Source organism: Rousettus aegyptiacus, unplaced genomic scaffold (assembly GCF_014176215.1).
Source record: "Rousettus aegyptiacus isolate mRouAeg1 unplaced genomic scaffold, mRouAeg1.p scaffold_m13_p_3, whole genome shotgun sequence".
In the NCBI taxonomy this organism is placed as follows: Eukaryota; Metazoa; Chordata; class Mammalia; order Chiroptera; family Pteropodidae; genus Rousettus; species Rousettus aegyptiacus.
In genome coordinates this window covers 22,741,753-22,763,831 of record NW_023416306.1, presented here as the reverse complement: position 1 = coordinate 22,763,831, position 22,079 = coordinate 22,741,753, and the positions used below count along the sequence as shown (strand labels likewise).

At 36.0% G+C, this 22,079-nt stretch overlaps 1 protein-coding gene across 8 annotated transcripts in view; it reads left to right on the top strand.

The window, feature by feature from the left end:
• Positions 1 to 21,365, top strand: part of FKTN (fukutin) — a 56,821-nt gene extending 35,456 nt beyond the window's left edge. For all 8 annotated transcript variants that reach the window (XM_016156091.2, XM_016156093.2, XM_016156095.2 and 5 more), the window contains 2 exons: positions 1,976 to 2,103; positions 16,961 to 21,365. In XM_016156091.2, coding sequence (XP_016011577.2) covers positions 1,976 to 2,103; positions 16,961 to 17,174 — 342 coding nt within the window. In that variant the 3' untranslated portion in view covers positions 17,175 to 21,365. The remainder of the gene's footprint in view (positions 1 to 1,975; positions 2,104 to 16,960) is intronic.
• Positions 21,366 to 22,079: the final 714 nt, after the last annotated feature.

Genomic DNA, 22,079 nt, shown 5'->3' with positions numbered 1-22,079 from the left:
ATTGAGCATCTTTAGAACCAGTGTTTTGAACTCTGCACCTGTTAGATTACTTGACTCTATTATTTCTGGATCTCTGTTCTGTTCTGTCATATGTTTCTGCTTCTTTGTCTTCCCATTTTGGCTGCCTTTCTGTGCCTATTTCGATGTACTAAGCAAAGCTCCTAATTCTCCCAGTCTTATTAGTGTGGATTTGTGAAGTAGGTGTCCAGTGGCACAGTCCTGAGAGGGGTTCAGCTGCAGGGCAAACCTAGCCCAAGCCTCTACTCCTCCGGGGCCACCTGTTAAGATTCAGCAAGCAAACTACAGATGCTGTGCTTATAGTTGCCTCAAAAGGCCACACCAGAAACCGAGCCCAGCTGCCTCCAGTGTGAGTCTCAGCAAGGAGCTTCTGACTCGCTGAGGATATACCTGGATGTGGCTTGGGTGGGGCCGTGAGTTGGGGAAGGCGGTTTTCCAGGAAATCCTCTGGGTGGAGAGACCTCTGTTATCCAATTTGATGATGTCATGGCTATTGTCATGGCTGTCGTGGTGCCGTGTCCCCGCAGTGAGAGTGAGGAGGGCTCAACAGGTAACAATGGATACCACCCGCACTTCTGTACCGAGTAAGTCTCCCCTCAGCCGTCAGTCCGACAGTGTCTCCCTGTAAGTCCCTGGCGCCCCTTGCCCGCAGCCAAACAGGCACTGATGCTCAGAGCGAGCAGGTCTGTCACCGCGAAAATCTGCTCGCTGTTGCGGTCCCTTTAAGAGTCAGCTTCTGCTGCCGCAGCCTCCATCTCAGCCACTTGGGACCGGCAGCCCTGTGTCCTCGCCCCATCCTACCTTCTGCCATTGTAGGGTGCTTTCTTGGATTTCTCCCTAGTTGTATGGTTGTTTATCTAGATATCAGGTGATTTTTCCTTGCTATTGCTCCTTGTTTCCATCACAACTTTGATTTGGTTGCCAGAGTGATGAACAGAGCCTCTATTATCTACGCCATTTTTTTCCTCCAAATTTCTTGTTTTTTTCCAAGTCATAGCAGTTTTCTCACAGATCAACTAGAAGTAGGTCATTGTGGCTTAGATGAAATCTCCTTTTAGACTATTTGATTCCTATGCTGTGAGCCAGTCACCTTACTCTTAATTATCTTGTTCCTAGGGTAGTGTTGTCTTGGAAAGCAAGTAGAAGTATGTTTAGTCACTGGAAAATTAATTCCCTCATCATAATCATTTATGTTTACTAAAAAATTTAATAAAATACTTCCCTGAGTTCAAAGTCAAAGTAATAGAACTCTGGTCATTCAGCAAATGTTTATGCAACACTCACTCTATGCTTGGTACTGTGCTCTGCACCCAGGACACAAAGATGAATGTTATAGTCCTTACCTTTGAGGAGTTCACTGTCTAATTGGAAGGAAAAAAATACGTAAATAATTATTGTGTGATTAGTGCTGTGACAGACAGATGTGCCAAGTCCAATGGGACCATAATTGTTTATAGAATAATTTTCTTTAGGGAAGTACTCTCAGAATTCTTTGTATCTTTAACTTTTCTCTTTTTTTCATGTATGTAACATAATCTATGGTATGTATATGGGTTTCTATAATACAACATTTACTTAGTACTTATTTATTGTAATGAGAAACTTCTTTCCTGATAGTTTTACTTGATTATTAAAAGGAGCGATTTTTCCTTGGTTCCTTTCCTTCTTTAGTTAGGGGCTCAGGGACAGGATATGCTACAGAGTGATAATTACTACTGTAAATCATTATCCTGAGTTGTCATAAATTATATTAATTGTATCAATATTATTTTATATAAATTTAAGAAAGAAATCAAATGATGTGCTATTGATGTATCCTAATTTCAGAGGTGTTCCAAGCTGAAAAAAACATGTATCCAAAATCAACGTTCTCTCTCTATAAAAACATTATCTTATTTTAATTTAAAAAATGTATTTCCTTTGTTTTAGTCTGTGAAGGTTTTCATCTTCCCTCTAGGTAGAAGACAGCTTGGAACTATCTTTCCAAGGAAAAGACGATGTGAAACTTGACATTTTTTTCTTCTATGAAGAGACTGACCATGTGTGGAATGGAGGCACTCAGGCCAAAACAGGGAAAAAATTTAAGTATGAATCAGATAAGTACTTATAAAAGGAGATATGGAAATAATTTCAGAAGGCTGAGAAATACTCCGTCAAGGCTCCAATATTGGCTAATACTTTCTCAGCTTACCTACAGAGCCCAGTTATGTTTGTAAAATGAGACTGCCTGTCAGGATACTCTATAAGAAGTAAGCGTCCCTGGGTTTGTCAGTCCCAAGATTCATTATGATAATTAGGTGCCTTTGAGTCATCAGAAGGGGAAAACCAAAACAAGGAACACAAAAACTGGACCTAGAGCCTGAGCCAAAAAACTGATTGGTTCTTAGAGCTGTAGGAGCTTGATAATTTAAAGAGATAGCCAAGGCGAAGTGAAGTCTCAGCGAAGTCGAGATTGAGTGGGGCTGAGGCCGTGAGTGCTGAGCAAGGTCAGGTATATACCTTTAACATAGACTGAGGGCCGATCCTCATTGCGCTGAATAGGTACCATGTTTTGTCAAATGTAAGATGAAATAGATTGTAAGATACACCATTATTTTAGTGCCTCTAAGAAAGAAAAACTCTGCCAATTATAATTATAAGACACATGATTCACAGATGGAAAAATTGGGGGGGAGGGGTGTCTCAGAACTGAAGGAATGCAGTATGTCAGATTGGCATTTTAAACATTTTTTTTTTTTAATGCCGCCATAGTAAAACTCCTTGATGAAAAAAGACAAAAGTGACATTAAAATAACTATGCTCTCCTTTGTGATGCGGTTGGCCTATTCTCAGTTCTGAGAAAGAGAGAGAGAATGAATGGGAATGAGAACCTAGTGAGCAGGGGCTTTGGAGTCAGGAAGACCTGGGAAACCTCAGCTACAGCTCACTAATGTATGGCCGTTAGCTCTTTTGAACATTAATCTCATCTGTTAAATCTAGGTAATACTGCTTACTGTGTGTCAGGCACTATTCTGAACATTTTACATGTGTTCACACATCTAATCCTCAAAACAACCTTAAGAGGTAGCAATTCTGTGAGGCACTGAGAATTTAAGTAGTTTGTTCAAGATCGCATGGAATGTAAGTGGAGTCAGACAGCAGCCTCTCTCTAGAGTTCATTCTTTTAACCACTACTCTCTAATGCTGCCCTAAAACACCTGACATATGAGGCTCTTAGCATAATGTTTAACATTTATTAAGTAAATGGTGGTTATCATTTTTATTATTGAATGTTATTAATACTGTCATTATTGATGTGATTACTATCATTACTGTTATTATGGTAGTTATGTGACCAGTAGCATAGATGTACCTCACCATCTAGCTAAGATTGGGGCATTGAATACATTTGAGCCATTGGGCACGGGGAGAATGTCCTGTCACACAGAAGAGGAGTTCCCCGTTCAGCCTGGTTTCTCCTGGGAACATTGACATATGCTACTTGGATGGCTAAATCTTTTATTTGAAGGCAAGGAGTCTCCATGTAAAGTTAAACTTGTTCTGGAGGTTTGTGAGTAATCCAAACCTTTTTCTCAAAGTCATAAATTATTCCCAAATTGACATTGACCTCAAAGCATATTCTCGAAACTTCCATTTATTATAAAACACTAGTGTGCTTTTTGACAACAAACATTTATTTGTATAAGCTGTGATTATAAGACAGAAATTAATAAGCTAATAAATGTATAATTGCTATCACTGTGGTTAGGTGAATAGCAGGTGTTTTTAACATCTAGCTACAGTTTGCTATTCAAAATATGATAAAGATGCCAGATTTAATGTATAATTTAGAGGCTTTAAAAAAAAACTATAAGATAGTATGGCATAGAAATTAAAGGCATGGAGCCAGTCTACTTGCTTTTGAATCCAGTCTTTACATTTTACCAGCTATATTGCCTTGGGAAAGTTATTTAACCTGTTTGTGCCTAAATTTTCTCAAGTGTAAAATGGGAATAATAGAAATTGCTACATAGAGTGGTTTTAAGATTAAATGAGTTACTACACAAGAAGGGTTTTGAAGAGAATTAAGCATGCCTCGAATGCTAAGAAATTATAAGCCGCTGTTATTAATAGTGGTGGTGGTGGTAGTAGTAGTAGTAGTAGTAGTAGTAGTAGTAGTAGTAGTAGTAGTAGTAATAGTAGTACAGAAAATTATTCCTCTTCTTAGTCTTATGAGAAATTTACAGAATAGAAGCCGATATAATTATCTCAATATTAGACTGCCAAATCTATTCTTAGAGAACTTGTATGAGAATGTCACCTTTTCTAAGAAAGATAATTTCTGGAGCCAGAATGATAACCCTATTATTCTTTAATTTCCTTCTAAGGCTTGAATTTCTTTATTACTGACATGATCTGAAACCCACAAACCTCAAAAGAACTGTTCATTTCTAACCACTACATTTCTAGATAGAAAGAGCTTATTTCATTCTGCTTTAACTGCTCTTTATGGTGGCAGTGTTTGGGAAGTGTGAAGTGTTCTGATTATTTAACAAGAGAAATGAGCAGTGATAGAACTGTCTGGACAGATGGTGTGAGTCCCAGATTTTCTAGCATGTTACCGTGACCTTAAAAGGCAGAGAAAAGAACAGGGGATGGCTGCGTGGAGTAGTTTCTTTGGAAGATTCCCTCAGCCATATGCCATTTTCATTATTTTCAGCACTATTTACTGAAGGAACTGTAGTATTTTCATCACTACTATTCCTAGAAGAAGAAGAAAAAACCTTTAAAGCTAGTCTAAGGGTCTTTTTATCTTTATAATATTCTACTTTTTATTCATGTAGAGTTAATTCTGAGAAAAGCTTAATATCATAAGATGCTTACCACTTTTTAAAAGGTCGAAGAGGAACTCAGAAAGGAAGAAAAAAGTTACCCATTTCAAAACTTTACCATATGCCTTCAGAATGATATTTTTGGTCTTAAGATTTAATGATAATTATAATATTAACAGCAATAATAAAGATATATCTACAAGGGTATCTGCTAGATATCAGGTACTTTATGTTTATAATCTCAGATAATCCTCACATTATCCCTGTGGGTTACGTGTTCTTACTCCCAGTTAGATATGAGGGAATTAAAGCTCAGAGAAATAAAGGAACTTCCTCACAGTCTTAACTCCAGACCTATTGGGCTCTAAGGCTAAATGCTTTCTTCTAAATGTTAATAGATTAAATGAGCTAATATATGCATATAGAGCAGTATCTGGCGTATAGTAAATACTACATGGTATTAGTTATTGCTGCTACTATCATTACTATTTATTACTATTTATTATTACTATTACTGCTACTGTGTTGCTCTGTCACAAAGCATAGCACCTTCAACACAGTAGTAACTTGGATTACTGTGCAAGCATTTTCTTCCCAGGTCTCATATTCATTCTATCCTTAGTTCTCAGTCCATTACTCCTTTACCTAAATTCATTCTTTTACCTAACATCTAAATTCCATTCTTAAATATTGTTTGGATTTTTTATATTTATTTTTTCTCCAGAGTTCCAATCACCTGTAATAAAAACTGATGACTATAGTAGTAGTTATGCCTCCAGGATGTGAAGTTTCTGTTGCACAACTTCACAGTTCCTATAGACGACCCACATTTCTTTGGGTCATTTCTTTCCTTCCCATCTGAATCGAATCAACTGATGCAAGTAGTGGCCAGAATTTGAGAGGTAATACTAATGGTAGTAATAAAATGAACTTTTATTGAGTATTTACTATGTGCTAAGCACTATGCCAAGCTTTTATGTACATCATCTCATTTAACCCTAAGTTTACAAGAGAGATCTTGTCACCGTCACCTTCATCTTATGGATGAAGAAATTAAGGCAGAGCTAAGACTCACACCTAGGGCCATTTCACATCAGAGCCCATATTCTTATCCATCTACAATATTAGTGTCACCAGACTCTCTATCTTACTGATAATGAGCAGGTTCTTAAAAAAATTGGTTTTTTTTTTCAACATTATTTAGTTATAACATTGATGAGATGCTGTAGGAACATAATTCTCACATTTATTCCACTATGGTAAAATTGGTTTCATTATATGTCATTTTGCTTGAAGTCTCAGAACTTACCAACAATGTTAAGGGAAGACATCCTGTACTGCCTCCATGAAAATAGCCCTTCTGTTTATTAACATCGTCAGGGTAATACAGCTACCTCTTTATCTTCTAATAGGAAATCCACTACCCACTGAGCTGGTAGTGGGTTCCTTATACCTTCTGTCATTTGAAGTTTCTGCTTTCTGTATATATTTTCAGGAAATTTGGATTTTTTTTTTTTTTTTGTGGGCCTAGACTCCCATCCTAGTGTGGCTCCAATATAATTTAACATTTCATTTCTAAAAAATGTATTTACTAACTGCTATGTGTTAAGGGTTCTTATGTGAATATGACTTAGTTTCTTTTTTCACGGATCTCATAATCTAGACCATGAAAGAAATATATACTATCAGCAGTACAGAAATTAAAGTACAGTCATACGCCACATAATGATGTTTTGGTCAACGATAGACTGCATATATGACAATCCCATATGATTATAATAGAGCTGAAAAATTCATATTGCCTAATGACTCATATTGTCTTAATGTTGTAGTGCAGTGCATTCATTACTCACACGTTTGTGGTGATTCTGGTGTAAACAAACCTGCTGCACTGCCAGTTCAAGAAAAGTGTGGCACATACAATTATGTATAGCAGGGGTCCCCATCTTCCAGTCCATGGACTGGTACTGGTCCGTGGCCTGTTAGGAACTGGGCCACACAGCAGGAAGTGAGCAGCGAGCAAGCAAAGCTTCGTCTGTATTTGCAGCCGCTCCCCAGAGCTAGCATCACTGCCTCAGCTCCACCTCAGATCAGAAGGCATTAGATTCTCATAGGAGCACCAGTCCCTGGTGCCAAAAGGTCAAGGACCACTGATGTGTAGTACATAGTACTTGATAGTGATAATAAATGGCTAAGTTACTGGTGTATGTATTTAATATACTATACTTTTTATTGTTAGAGTGTATTCTTTCTACTTATAAAAAAAGTTTCCTGTAAAACAGTATGCATGTTGTGATGGCAGCAGCCTTGTATATCTCGTGTTTACCAAGTCTCTTGATTGCATCATTTTCTCTTGTGCTTGATTTAATCTCGTGTTTTGTATAGTAACATGCAGCACAGCCTTATATCCTTTGGGCAGTAAGATGTACTCTATAGCATTAGTGTTTAGTAGGTTATACCACCTAGGTTTGTGTAAGGTCTGTGATGTTCACACAGTGATGGAATCACCTAATGACACATTTCTCAGACAGTGTCCCTGTCTTTAAGCCGTGCATGACTATATATGTGTCATGTATACTTGAGATGCCAAATTAAGTCTATCTAGAAGCAACGGCAATGGCTTAAAAGAGAAATTTGTTAGGTAGACTTAGGAGGAATGTGGAGAAAGCCATAGTAATACATTTATTTAACTATTTTTCTATTTAGAGTTTCCCATTTTTTATACTTTTCTGTGAGCGTCTTTGTACATAAAGTAAAAGCTTTATTAGGGATTATTTCCTTGAATAGATTTCTAGAAGTAGAATTATTATTATTGTTTCACTGTGCTATTTCAGAAATCGAGAGGTACATGGGCAGTGTTCTACTACCAGCAAAAGTATAACATTTTATTCCTCAATGTCTTGTTTATCTTTTGACTCCTTGAGGCTCTTAGTACCTGTATAGGCCTCTTCAGTCTTCCTTGTCACGGTGCTTTGTTCTGCTTGCCTTTTTTCTCCCTTATTTTTTTAAGTAAACTTTTTATTTTGTGATAATTTTAGTACAGAAAAGTTACAAGATGATACAGATAGTTTCTGTGTACCAGTCACCCAGTTTCCCTAATGTTAACATATTGTTACCATGGTACATTTGTCAAAACTAATTAAACAACATTGGTGCATTACAATTAACTAAACACCAGACTTTATCTGTATTTCACCAGTTTTTCCACTAATGTCCTTTTTCTGTTCTAGGATCCAATCCAAGATAACACATTGCATTTAGACACCCAGCCTTTTGAAACTTGATTTTAGTCCAAGATTTTAAGCATGTCACTAGTAGTACCAGATTATTATACATCTTCACATGTCCCAGTTCTTCCTGTTCAAGGGCATCGAGTTGTCTCCATTTTGGAGATGCTCCTCAGTACCTCTAAGTAGAAATAATCAAACTTCCTCTGAATTTCCATAGATTCTGTGCCCTCCCCCTTCCCCTTTACATCTCTTGCTTTATCTGGGTACTTAATTTGGCTGTACTGTCTGAGTTATAGATAGAATCAGGCCTGGTAAATCTGGCTGAGTGATACCTGAGCCCTACTTGAAACTAAAATTAGGTCCTCTTAAGTACAGTCCATGGTGTTTTGTTAAGGTCATACGATGACACCAGATTGATGACTTGATCCAGACTGGCATCTTTAGAGAATCAGGGCCATGAAGTTAAGTCACGCTAGTTGTTTTCAGTCACTCTGCTTCACAAGAAGTTAAAGACTAGAGTTAGCTGTCGAATCCCAACTCATAGGTTCCCTCAGCTTCATAGATACTATGCTTTGTAGTTTTAGTTCTCAAAAAACATATTTGTCTTTTTAGTACTTACAGCTGTGAAGCTAAGAAGGCAAATTTGAATAATTAAGTGAGTATTTTTAAAACATTGTCTTTTCTAAAAATGATCTCACATTTTCTACTCTGTTTATGCTTTCATATTTTACAACAGATAGATTATATCTTAGGTTGCTTTAATTATACTTCCAAACCTTTAGTGAGTAGGAGGTGCAAAATTAAGTAATTGAAGAAAGAACTCTGAATGCATGTTACGCGATAATTGTATTCTTATACAGTATATAGAAGTGGCAATTACTTACACAGTAAGCTTTGTTTGTTTGTTGTTTAAGAGATTACCTCAGAATGAATAAATAGCAGATCTTTTATTTATGTGAAATAAATTACATTTTTTAAGGCTGCCATATATTTTGTTGTTTGAATGTAATTCTATAAAATATTCTGTAAGGTAGTATTTTGAGAGATATAAAGCATATTTTCATAAGACTTGTACACAGATGTTTATAGCAATGTTATTCATGGCAGCCAAAAAGTGGAAACAACCCAAATGTCTATCTTCCGATGACCAGATAAACAATTTATGGTCTGTTAAAGCAATGAAATACTGCTCAGCAGTTGAGAGGCATGAATTCCTGACATACGCAATAACGTGGATGAATCTCCAAAACATTTTGCTAAGTGGAAGAAGTCAGATAGGAAGAGTACATGCTGTGTAACTGCATTTATTTCAAATTGTAGAACTGACAAAACAAAGCGAGAATGCAGTACAACCAGTGATTGCTAAGGGCCAGGGTAGACTGACTGTGTGACTGCCAAAGAGCATGGGGAACTCTGGGAAGCAAGGTGATAGAAATGCTCTATATCTTGATCGTTGGGCAGTTACATAGGTATATGTATTATATGTGTATCTGTCAAAACTTAAAATGTGTACATTTCATTATATATAAAATATACTTCGAAAAAGTTGATTTAAAGGCTAAAAAGGAAAACAAATATTTATGACTTATGAAACCAACGCTCGGAGAAAAGAGCCCAGGATCACAAGTTAAAACAGGGAATCTGGGACCAGAAACCATGAATTTGATCAAGGCAAGCCTAACTGAAGTGATAAACTTTGAGCCTTTTGCATCTTATTGGAAAAATTGGGTAACCTGAGATCAAAATAAAAGAAGCCTTGTGCATTTTGTATGTAATTTGAAATCATAATTTAATCCCCTTTTAAAGATTTTTTATCATATCCAAAGAGAAATTTTATGAAAATTGTGTGAGAGAAAGCAAACACAGCTAGAATCTGGTTGGTTGTTGATGAGCCATAGAGCTAGTGTTTTGGAAGTTATGCAGTAGAAATGAAAATCTCTTGAGGCTTTGTCCTCTGGCTTTAAAGAAAAATTTTGTTCATGCTTTAAATGGATAGTTTTCGATATGGTTATTATGCACATGCATTTGGGTGCTAAATGAAAACTATCTGTACAAGCTTTAATTTGTCTGCTCATGATGCCTTCATTGTTTCTCCTTCTTGTTTCTCCTGCAGTACAGGAACCACTCATTCTGTCCTATGGAGATTGCATAGCACAGTTTAATAATCAGTAGGATAGATGGAATCACTCATTTTACAGTGGAAGTCAGTGGGAAAATGAGGTTTACTAAGTAGCATTTTACTTTCTAAAACATGTATATGCCATATATATTGATTATATGTTAGAAGTTTGGGGTAGAAATGGAGTATGGGATCAGTAAAGACCTCACAGTGACTATATTCTAGTTTAGGTTCTGATAAGTATGTAAAGTCATTTCTGTATTTTTCCCTTAGCTTCCACATAATCTGTATTAAGATCGTGATGGGGTTAATGGAAGAGATAGTTAAAAATATACTAATTAGTGTACTGTAATTTTGGTTTTCAAGATTTGATTCTAAGAAAACTATTTATGGCCATATTGTTGGTGATAACTAATTATTAATGTGGCATAATAATTCCTAACTTTGCTCCAAACACAAATCACAGATGAATATGTCTAAAGACATAACTTACCTAAAAGAATGGAATAAATGATGAAGAAGCAGTATTTAAAGAGAATTTCCATATTAAGGACGGACAAGCAGGATAAATAATAAATCTACATCTAGATACTTCTTAAGGGAACTATAATATCAAAAACAGGCTATGAGTGAAAATAAATGGCTCACAAAAGAACAGCAAATATATTTCAGCAACAATAGAGGCTAAAAGATAATGCAGTGATATCTTCCAGAAGCTGAGGAGAAATAACTGTCAACTTAGCATTTTATGTACAAAGTTACTATTCAAGAGGGAGGTCAAGATGAAGACGTTTACATGTGTACAAAGACTAAGAAGCTTTATGTCTCACAGATCCACACTTAAAGACGTATTAAAGAACCCAGAAGGAAGAAAAAATTAAAATTGAAAAATAAATAAATAACCCAGAAGGAAGATGTGATATATATGAAATAATGTTGAACACAAAATTGGACAAACTATGTCAGTAAGTTTGTTAGCCATTACCTGTTAAAAAAAAAATAAATAATAAAAGGACAATGTTAAAAATAAGTGGAGGAGAAAATGGTTTCCCAAGGAGTAAAGTATACTAAATTTCATGTTCCAGAAACGGATAGAAATTCTGGATACATTTAGTCTTTATTAGAAAATGTTATGGTGAAGCATGTATGTTAAAAAAATTAATTAACTATTACAAACAGTAACTACTAGTGGATATAAATATTATTGAAAACTTCCAGATAAACAGAATAAAAGAATATATAAACCTTCATTAATCCAAATTTTGTTGGAAAAGTAGGTCAAAAAAAAAAATATGGTAAACTGAAAACGTATAAAAGTAATCATAAAAGCAATAGTCAGCATTGTAATAGCATTTACTAAGTATATGTTATACACTGTTCTGAGCACTTTACACTTATTTATTCATTCTATGCTAACATCTCTCTGAGGTACTGTTAGTGCTCTCATTTTATAAATTAAGCAGTTAGGGCACAAAGAGGTTGATCAAAGTTGCATAGCTAATAACTGATAAAACCAGAATTTGAGTCCAGGCAGTCTGGCTCTAGTGTTCAGAATACATCCAAATATATAATTTATTATGATAAATGTTAATAGATTAAGCTAACCTATAAAACATAGATTATCAAATTAGATAGAAAAACAAAATTTAGCTATATAATGCTTGGCAGGAAGCACTCCTAAAGCAACATAAGAAGAAAGGGTGAAAATTGTAGGGCTGGAAAAAAAATACCCCAATATTATTAACCAAAGAAAACTGATACTATAATTAATTTTAGTATCAGATAACATAGAATATTGGGGGGGGGGGAGGTAGAGATATTAAAGGATTAAAAGCCCATTTTAATCTTACAAAGAAACAGTCCACCAAAGAAGAAATAATGTTCATGAGCTTGATCTTTAATGATATGGCCTTTAAATATATAAAACACTGATGAAATTCTAGTGAATATTTGACATATCCACAATTATGGTGGGAGATTTTGATATATTTTTATTTTTAAAACTGCTGATATAAGCATAGAAGAAATTAGTAAAAATGTTGACGATATGAACAAAATTAAGTCTTGATTTACTTAATATATATAAAAGTCTTTACTCAACAAATAGTGAATATACTTTCTTACCTGCTATAAACGGAACATTTACAAAAGTTGACTATGTACTATGTCATAAAGGCAATCTTAGTACATTTCAAAGATTAATATAAAGGCAATCTTAGTACATTTCAAAGATTAATATAAAGAAATGTGTGTGTGGATGCATGCGCACATGTGTGTGTAAAATTCTCCACATTAACAGACTGAAGGGCAAAAACCTGCATGAGTATGTCAATAGATGGCATTGTATGACCACAATGGAAATTAAATTAGACATCTTTAAAATATGTGGAAACTTTAAATGCCTCCCCTAATAACTAAATGAATTAAAAGGGAAATCATAGTGGGAATTATAAAATTTTTAGGACTCAAAGATAATGTACTACATATCAACACTTACAGAATGCAGTTAAAAGGTAAAGTGAAGAAGGAAGCCAAGAGAATAAATTAATAAAATAAAAATCAGTACCAAAGATCAACAAATCCAAACGCTAGTTCTTTAAAAAATAAATTAAAAACTAGTTAACAGACATTTAACAAGATCGATCAAAAAAAAGCAAAATTAAAGATAATATTCAATGCTCAAACCAGGATGTTTGATTTTAGAGTTTATGCTCCTAACCATGTCACACTATTTCTCTCAAAAGAAAATGCTACAAACAACTTGAAGTCAGTAAATGTGATAATTAGATAAAATGTGAACATGATAAATTTTTCGTTTAAATATAAATGTAAAAATCAACTCAAGAAGATACAGATAACCTATATTCATTAAAGAAATTTAATAACAAAAAAGCTCCTTTTCCCCTCTTTTCTCTACCAAAAACCCTAGAAAGTTTTACCATGTCTTCAATAGATTATTCCCTATGATGTATAACCTATGTCATAAAATAGTAAAAGCAAAAACGTAACTAATTTTATGAGACCGATAGTAATACAGGACTTGGACAGTACCCAAAAAAATTTTAAGAGAAATTACTGTCTCAATGAACATAGATAGAAATATCCTAAGTGAAACCCATGAATAAAGTTTTGTAGTGTGTGTGTATTAGTATAATTCTCAATATTAAAGGATTAAAAGATTAAAGGGAGAAAAAAAAATACGCGATTGTTTCAATATATGGTGTTAAAAACTTCGGTAAATTTCCTAATTAAAAAGAAAAAAAAGGTTTTTTAGTAAATTTGGAATAAAAGGGATATGGAATTTCTTTAAACTGATAAAGGGAATATAACAAATCCTAGAGTGAGCAATTGCAATTAATAGTAAAACTTTAGGAACCTTTCTATTAAATTTAGAGAAAAAAAAACAAACAAACAAGAATTTGTGCTGTCTCTGCTTCTATTAAGTAGTACACTAGAGGGCTTAACACAAGAAAAAGAAATTAAGAGTTAAAAGAAGAGACAAAATTGGTAATGAGAAGAAACCACTTAGGTTGTTTTGTAGGAAATTCTTTTTTAAAAAAAAATGACTCTGCTGTTCCAACTTTAGAGTTTAATGCAAACATATCTAAAAAGGTCAGATTCAGTTGTAATTGACAGTGTCTTTATCTCACTTAGTCTAGCTAACTAGTAATAATAAAAAGTTATTTTCATTTAGCAATTGTGTTTATAGGTTGTATAATTAAACTGATGAAATTACTTTGTCCAACCACCAGTAAGTAGTTTTACAGATATTAAGGATCTCTGTGAGGAAAGAAAATGGTCTACTCCAACTAACTCTTAATTCTAATGACTTTTATGGAAAAATAAAATGAAGTAAAAATGGTATGAGAAAGAAAATAAATGGACGGATTTTGTGTGTGTATGTGTGATATGATCCCTTGAATTTATATTCTGATTTAGTATTCCTTAGCCCGATTGTAAGTCTGTTCACATTTTGGATCCTTATCAAGCTTTAAAGGACGAACCACTTAGCTGAACTTAATCTTAGCTTTAAAGGCTAAGGTAACATTGCATACCCATGGTGTATTATTAGTCACTGTTTATTGGTAACCTGGACAGAATGCATGGCATGTGCTGTTCTGTGTCACTCACCCCCCCCCCCACGCACACACCCGCTTTTCCTCTCTACGGTTCCACTTTACAGTCAGTTTTCACATTTTGTGGCTTGTTTAGTTTTCTTCTCCTCGGAAGCTGGAATCTTCTCTTAGCTGAATGGATTGGAAATTATTTGGTAAAAAGAAAACCACAAAGAGTTTAGGGATGTTTCTATTTAGGAACAAAAATTAACATTTGAGTTAAATTGTCTTTGAATTATTTTAACATTGTTTATGTATTTTAAATGTTTTGATTTTGTTCATAAATCTTTTGTTGTTCAAAACAATGCTCTTGTAAAATTTGTAGTATTCTTATTTACCATCTGTATCCTGGACCTATGATTTTTCTTTTTTTCACCTCTGTGATGAGACTGTGGAGGCTAATATTTAAGAGAGAAATTTCCTGGACTGTGTTACTAGATAGACTGTGATTTTTGCCTCATTTCAACTTCAGTGTGTCAGCTTGATAGGATGGGACAGGTGGACATTCTGCTGACCAGGGTGTGATTGGGGAGGGTGGAAGCTGGTGATGGATGGATATGTCTGATGACAAAATAAGCAATTCCATGAATATGAGTGTGCAGAGTAAAAGTGGGACCAGCAGATGGTAGAGCTATGCTGTATCTTATTTCTTCCTCAGCTTTGAGATTTGCCGTAGCTGTCTTTTCACAGAAGCCAGCTGGGATTGTCTATTAGCTGCCAGCACCCATTGGTTTGGGTAGAAGAGACTTGTTGCTTTCTTTAGAATTTGTTCAGCCTCTCATTTTCATGTATGGCTCTATGTTCATCTGGTGGTAAAACATGATATTTGAAAGCAGAATATATGAAAAGTGACCTTTCCTTGGAGAACATCCCAGTTAGATCTCATTTCCACAGTATAATTGCACTTTGACATCTGGCTTTTTTCCCTTTCTTTTTTTTTATTTTAATCCTCTGATATGTTGAATTTCTCTGATCTCTGCTATTACCACTTCAAACTTCATTCTTGAAAGTTCTTCCCATGTTGCGAAGAGAAGAAACATTTTTTTCAAAAAACAACAAATATAGGGCAATAACTTGAATCTAACAAAGCTGGTAGTTTTACCTTCCCTTTGTAATATATACAGTTTTATTTACTGATCCAAAGTGCCTTTAAGAAACATGTTTTCGTTTAATTTCTGAAACTTACCCACTACTAATTAATTAAGATAGTTCTGCTATAGATGGAGTAAAATTCGTTATAACTAATATTCCTTGGGCTGGTTTAGAAATGTTCTTTAGCATTTGAAATGAAAGGAAAGAAGGCAGAAACTACAAGTACGTTCACGTGAGGGACAGAAGCCTGAGAATGCATCTTGGGTTCATGCTTGCTATACAGCCTTGGAAACTCCAGATTGTGAAAGAAAGGAATATTCACCTTACATGTATGCTGTTTATTTTAGTGTTCTTCGATTAGATTCTTTTAGTACCAGCTAGAATTTAATGGTGATTTAATGATATGTAAACTATTTTTTAAAAGTAAGAAAACAGTTTGGGGCTGAGAACAGATTTAAAAATGGCAGGTAGTAAAATAAAAGGCAGAGCAAGAAGAAGGTGGTTTGTGCAGCTGTCCTTTAAGAGAAGTATTATTGAAGTACAGTGCATCCAAGCAGTAGATGTGTATTCCTGCATTTTGTGTGTGTGTGTGTGTGTGCGCGGGGGGGTGGGGGAGGGTGGCTGTAAAGCTTTATTAAAAAAAAGACAAGTTAATGGCTCCTACCTCCCATGTTCACATATTGTGGTATGAAATTCTCACTAGAGTATGAGTTAGGAAAGGAGTTTGAGAAATACCCCGGCAAACCCTGGGAATTTCTCCTTCTGCTATCTAAGCTGAGTAGCATATCAAAAGCCATCTGGGACCACAGTAAAACCCAGGACACAGAAATTAACATGACCCAGCATAAAGATACAAGCATTTGTGATGTTCTTGATGAAGAATGTCAGATATTACCAGGATTGATTCAGGTTCTCTGACTGACTAGGAGGGTTCCATTTCCTTTATCACTGCTGCACGTGTCTTCCTGAAGGTATTAAGAATTTCAAGTATTAAAAATGTAGTTAAAAAATATATATTTATTGGTTCACCAAAATGCTTAGGGAATGGCCACAGCCAAGTCCAGGCGCTGCCCCAGGACTTTCTGAACCCTGTCATTTTCCTCCATCTTTTGGCAGTTTTTTTGCTTTGACTTCATCTCAGACAAACTTTCTCTGCTAATAGCAAAAAAGTCCACCAGCGTGGCTCAGCTTCTATTCTACCAGCTTAGAAAACTCAGCAAAAACACCACCTCTTCCCCATTCTAACCAAAATTCCAAAGCTGACTTTCTGTGCCTAATTTGTGTATATTCCTGGGTAGTTTTTACCCATCTCTGGAACCTAAGAGTGGGGTCAGCCCTCTTGAACCACAGGGACTAGAAATAGGAGAGAGAAATTGAGCTGCAGTTAACACTAAAAGAGGAAAGTGATGCTGGGCAGTCAAAAATAATAAAATGTCCACTCTACCTGTCCCCAAAGCTGTTTAGCGGGAGAGGACTATCTTTCAGCCATGAGTTCACTAACAACTGAGGTTCCTTAGCCCAAATGTCCAGTGTTAAAGCCTAACCCCTCTCCACATTGCCTCTGTTCTGCCACAGATACCTGTTTCCCAAGTTCACACTGTGCTGGACTGAGTTTGTAGACATGAAGGTTCACGTGCCCTGTGAAACCATCGAATACATTGAAGCCAACTACGGTAAGACCTGGAAGATTCCTGTGAAGACATGGGACTGGAAGCGCTCTCCTCCCAATGTGCAGCCCAATGGAATCTGGCCCATTTCTGAGTGGGATGAGGTTATCCAGTTATACTGAGACAGTAGGTTGAAACAGTAGGATCCCCCTCCCGAAAAACGACTATTTTAAAAGATGTATATCTATTTGTCAAACATAAGTAGAAGCCAAAGAAAAATAACAAGTTTAGAGACACAGAAAGAGTCCTAACTCCTGAGCCGTATCTGATTTAATTCTCTCATTTTACGTTTATTAAGGAGTATCCGTGTGCCAAATACGTTGCTAGGTTACAGTGGGGAGCAGGGATGAGTGAGACAGATGCCTGCCTCTTTTTCCCTCTCCCTTTGGTAAGCACCCCAATTTTCCTTTGAGGGAAACACCCTCACCCTTTGTAGAGCTCATTCAGAATATGATGTGTTCTGTAAGCCCTTTCAAAATGTTGCTTCATGTTGGACTAGAAGATGGGCTTACGAGGTGAAGTGAAGCAAGGATATACTAGGTAAAAAGAATAACCGTTCCAGTTTCAGCATTGAAGCCTGAGTGGTAGTGCTACTTTTAAGGTTGTGGAGTTCATAGTCAAATGATCAGACCTTAGGCAGCATCAAGAAACAGTGCTAGCAGATTCATTTTATAAGCAAGCTGATATGGAATTGATTTAGAGCACGGAGCATCACCCTATAAGAGAATGAGAAGCTTATTTCTGGCCTTGTCAAAGATACCTGAATTTCCATATACTTTTCTATTTTTGTATTTGAAGTGAAGAGAAAGCTTATATTTGTGCAGTGCTTACATTTCCAGCCATTGTGAGACTCTTCACTGACTTCTGATAGTACTTGTTGACAAATCATTCAAGTGACACCTCGCTACTAGACATGATTTTGAAAGGGTTGTCATTTCACAAAACTTCTTTATTTCATTCTCAACCATCTGTTAAGTAAAAATGGGACCTATTGATGGACATTTAATATTTTTTATTTATAATCCTTTCACTGCCAATTTTAACATTAACACTAACATATTAATAGAAATAACTCTAATTCTCCTAAATGTACTCTTCAGTGTATTCATTTATTAATTACAGCTCCACAGCTTTCATTTATGGCCTATAAACCACTTTAAATGGTATGATGTAAGCCTAACTTTTCCCCACCCAAGACCATGGCGTTAGTAAAGTTTGTACCCATTCTAGTTGTTTTATCGGTTGAATATCGCTGAGGCAAGAACTCAAACTTGTGTACTGTATCGAGCACAACACTCTGAAACCCTTCAATTTCCTTTTCTCCTACAAGATACATCCCTGAGTGGGCTGCGATGTCTCTGTCTCCCTCATCTCTTTGTGGATCACTTTACATAGTCTAAGTGAGAAGTAAAGGGATATGTGGGCACAATAAGCACTGTGCCTACATAAGCTATCTTTTTTGTTCTTTTTTTTTTTTTTCTTTTTGTCTAGGAAAAGAAGCTAAATGTTACATTTTATCTAGACCGTTTAGGACTACTTTCTGGACCAGATTGGCAGATTTTCCTCTGAAACTAGAGAATAATAGGGATGTCAGAAATGGAAGCCAGGCCCGAGGGAATGGGCTGGCAGAGTTTTCTTAAAAGAAAGTCGGGGCAGTATGGTGGTTACCAGAAGGGAAGGCGTGTTGGGGGAGGATGAAGTGAGTAAAGGGGGTCGGATATGCGGCGATAGAAGGAGACTAGACTTTGGGTGGTGAGCGCACAGTGGAGTACACAGATGTGTGTTATAAAGCTGTGCACCTGAAACTTATGCTGTTAACCAATATCACCCCAATAAATTTAATTTTTAAAAAGTTGGTGAAAGTAACCTATAACTATTCCACTCCAAATTTTAAAAGCAATGAACACTTTTTTTGATAAATGATAACCAATGGCCTCTCTCTTAGGGTGAACTTTCCAATGCCATAGTCATTAGGTCTTTTCATAAATAACATAATTGGGTTTTCGGGGACCTTTACAAATTACCAGTAAATTGATCTCCAAACGACAGGCCATTGTAATCTGTTTTCTCTTTGTTAGAAAATCGGCCCATAGACATTATACCCAAATTCTAAATAGCCAAACCTAATTTTATTTTTCATGGTTGAAAAAATATAGTGGATGATAACAGTGTTGCTGGGCAAAACCCACCTTGGTTAGTGACGACCATTTGCTTGTGCTCAGCATTTAGACGTGCATACATTCCACATTTCTCCCCATTTCAAATTGGGACTGCCACTGGTCCCTACGGGCTCTCACCCATTCCTGTTTAGCTTATTTCTCTTTAATCTATCCCCGGAGTCCAAGATCTTGAAGTGCTCAAAATCTAAGATACCTTGGCCCCCATTGGCTAAGGTTTTGTATCCTTCCGTACATAGACCACTGGCTGCAGGAATGCCTTTCTTGACTGTCACATGGGAAAGCAGGGCTGTGTAGATTGGGGACTAGAGCAGCAACTGGGAATCACACTTGTAATGAATTCCCACACTCCAGCCTGAGGCCTCACCCAGTATTACAAGCTTAAGGCTGCAAATGTTCCTCAGTCGCCCACTAGCTTCACCTTTTGGAAAATGAACGATTCTTTTATCTTTAGTGTTATAAACCCCCGGAGGAAATTTTCTCTCAAAACCTAGTCAAGGCAAATGCCACATCCTCACCTTCTAACACACAGTCATCATTTGAAATGGCTTTAAAGCATGGGAGTCAAAAGAATTTCTCTGAAGAAATATCCCTCAGCTCTTTCTTTTCCTCCTTCTCTTCCTCTGTCATAAAGACCTGGGCTCGGTCATCTCTAACATCTTTAGGGAAGACACCATGTTGGTTTAAAAAGACCACAGGCTTTTGAATTAGGCCTGATTTTGGATCCCAGCTTCATCATGTGGGGTTTGTGGTATGGGACCTCTCGGCCTTAATTTTCACGTGAGTGAATTGGGGGATTTTACTTAGGATTAAATGAAATATAAAGACCTAGGCATAAGTAAGTAATACCCAAGAAATGTTCTGTTTTCTACTCCCAAGTCCTTTTCTAATTCTTCTTCAAGTGGGACTAAAGAAACTGTGGGCCAGGGTAAAATTCTTCTTCAGATGGCTGAATACTGAATTTGCTTATGAAAACTTTTTCATTATATCAAGGTATTAAAGGACAAATTGTATGGTTTATGAATTCAGAGACTTTCCCAAGTTGCCTCCCTCTCTACATAGGCCTTGTATTTTCATTTTATTGGTCAAGCTGTTGTCTCCAAGGATCTTCTTATACTAGCCCATGTGCTATGTGCTACTTTGTTCTTCGGTTCCAAGCAGTTCACTCTGTACCTCCCTAGATTTGGTGCCTACTGTGCTCTGCATTTTTTTTTCCCAGTATTCTACCTTTTCCTAGACATAAACCCTCACCTCCTTTTTAGTAAACCTCTGCGCAGCCAAAATCAGATATAAGTCATGATTTAGAGAAGGAAAGAATTTAGAATATTAATTGTATTTAATTGTCTATACTAATGTATGAATGCCTATGTCAGTATTAATAGAGGATAATTGAAGATATTCATTTCCACCTTCTTCCCCCAAATTTGTGCTTCTGTCTCAACTAGGCTAGAATCAACAGAGTATGTGATGCTATTTTCAGCTGCTCCACATCAAGCTGAAGTTCTCATTATAGTACATAAGTCACACAGCCAATTCAATGGTAATAGCTTTTGTACAGGACAGTAGATAAGTGTAAATTTTTCTAAAGAGAAGTCTCTGCTTCTGTAGTCTCAGAACTGCTGGCTCAGAGTGCTCCCCTTGCCATCCCCTAACCCAATGCAGATTATGTAGGAACACATTAGCCAGCCCAGCAGCTACATACTTATTATCAGCTCACAGTGGCACTGAAAGGGAGTATGAGGAAAATTAGAAGCTCTATATTTTGTTCTATAAAACGATCGTACTGTCTTATGCACCATTTTTTAAAGAAAATTACCAGATTTTGTAGCCTTCTATTGACTCATAAAGAGCATGGGGAATATTTCATGTGTTTGTTGAATGAAAATTATATGTAGCTATTTGTGTGTCCCTTATTCATAACCAGAAAAACATATATGTGAATTTTCTAAAGAAAGAAATATTTTAAACATGAGTAAATTTTAGTGTATGCTTACCAGTTTATTATTTGGTTTTATCTTCTGGTACAGATAGTTTGTAGTTCTACTAAAAATATCTTTAATATTATTACTTTGATCAGAATTTGTAATATATAAACTAGTTTATGATGACGAATAAAATGTTTCTAATCTCTTGATATGTTCTGTGTTTCTTTTCGAAGTTTGCAGTAGAAATAACAGCGACTAACATTTATGAGCAATCTGGTAAAGTTATAATCTTTCACTGGTACAATATTTCTAAAATTCAGGTCTGGGAATCCAAACGTTCTCAATCATAGCCAGCCAAAGACCTTCGGTTCCAAGCCTCAGCTTGCCAGCCAAAGACCATCAGGAAAACAACTGTAATCAAAGAAAATTAGGTTTATTAGCTTGTTGCAGCAAGAGAGAATACCCACCATTGGGAACCATAACATTTTCAGAAGAAAGAACTAGAAGGGATTCTACAGGATTTGAACTAAAGTCAGAAGTATGAAGAGTAGCTACAATGGAGTGAAAATAACATGGCATAGAGTGAAGTCCTAGTTTGTCTGATTCCAACAATGTCTAAAAAGGAATTACACACCATGACAAAGTGGGATTTATTCCAGACATATATAGCCTGGTTCAGCATTCAAAAATCAACAACACGAGAGTCTTATTGTTTCCCCCCTAATATTGTAAACAAGGTAAAGATACCTGTTCTCACCATTCTTATCTAGTATAATACTGGAAGTTCTCACCACTGCAAGGCAAGAAAAATAAAAGACATACAGGTAGGAAAGAAAATAATAAAGCTCTGTATTTTCAGATGACATGATTATCTACGTAGATAATACCAAGAAATCTACTATAAACAAAACCAAAAACCAAACAG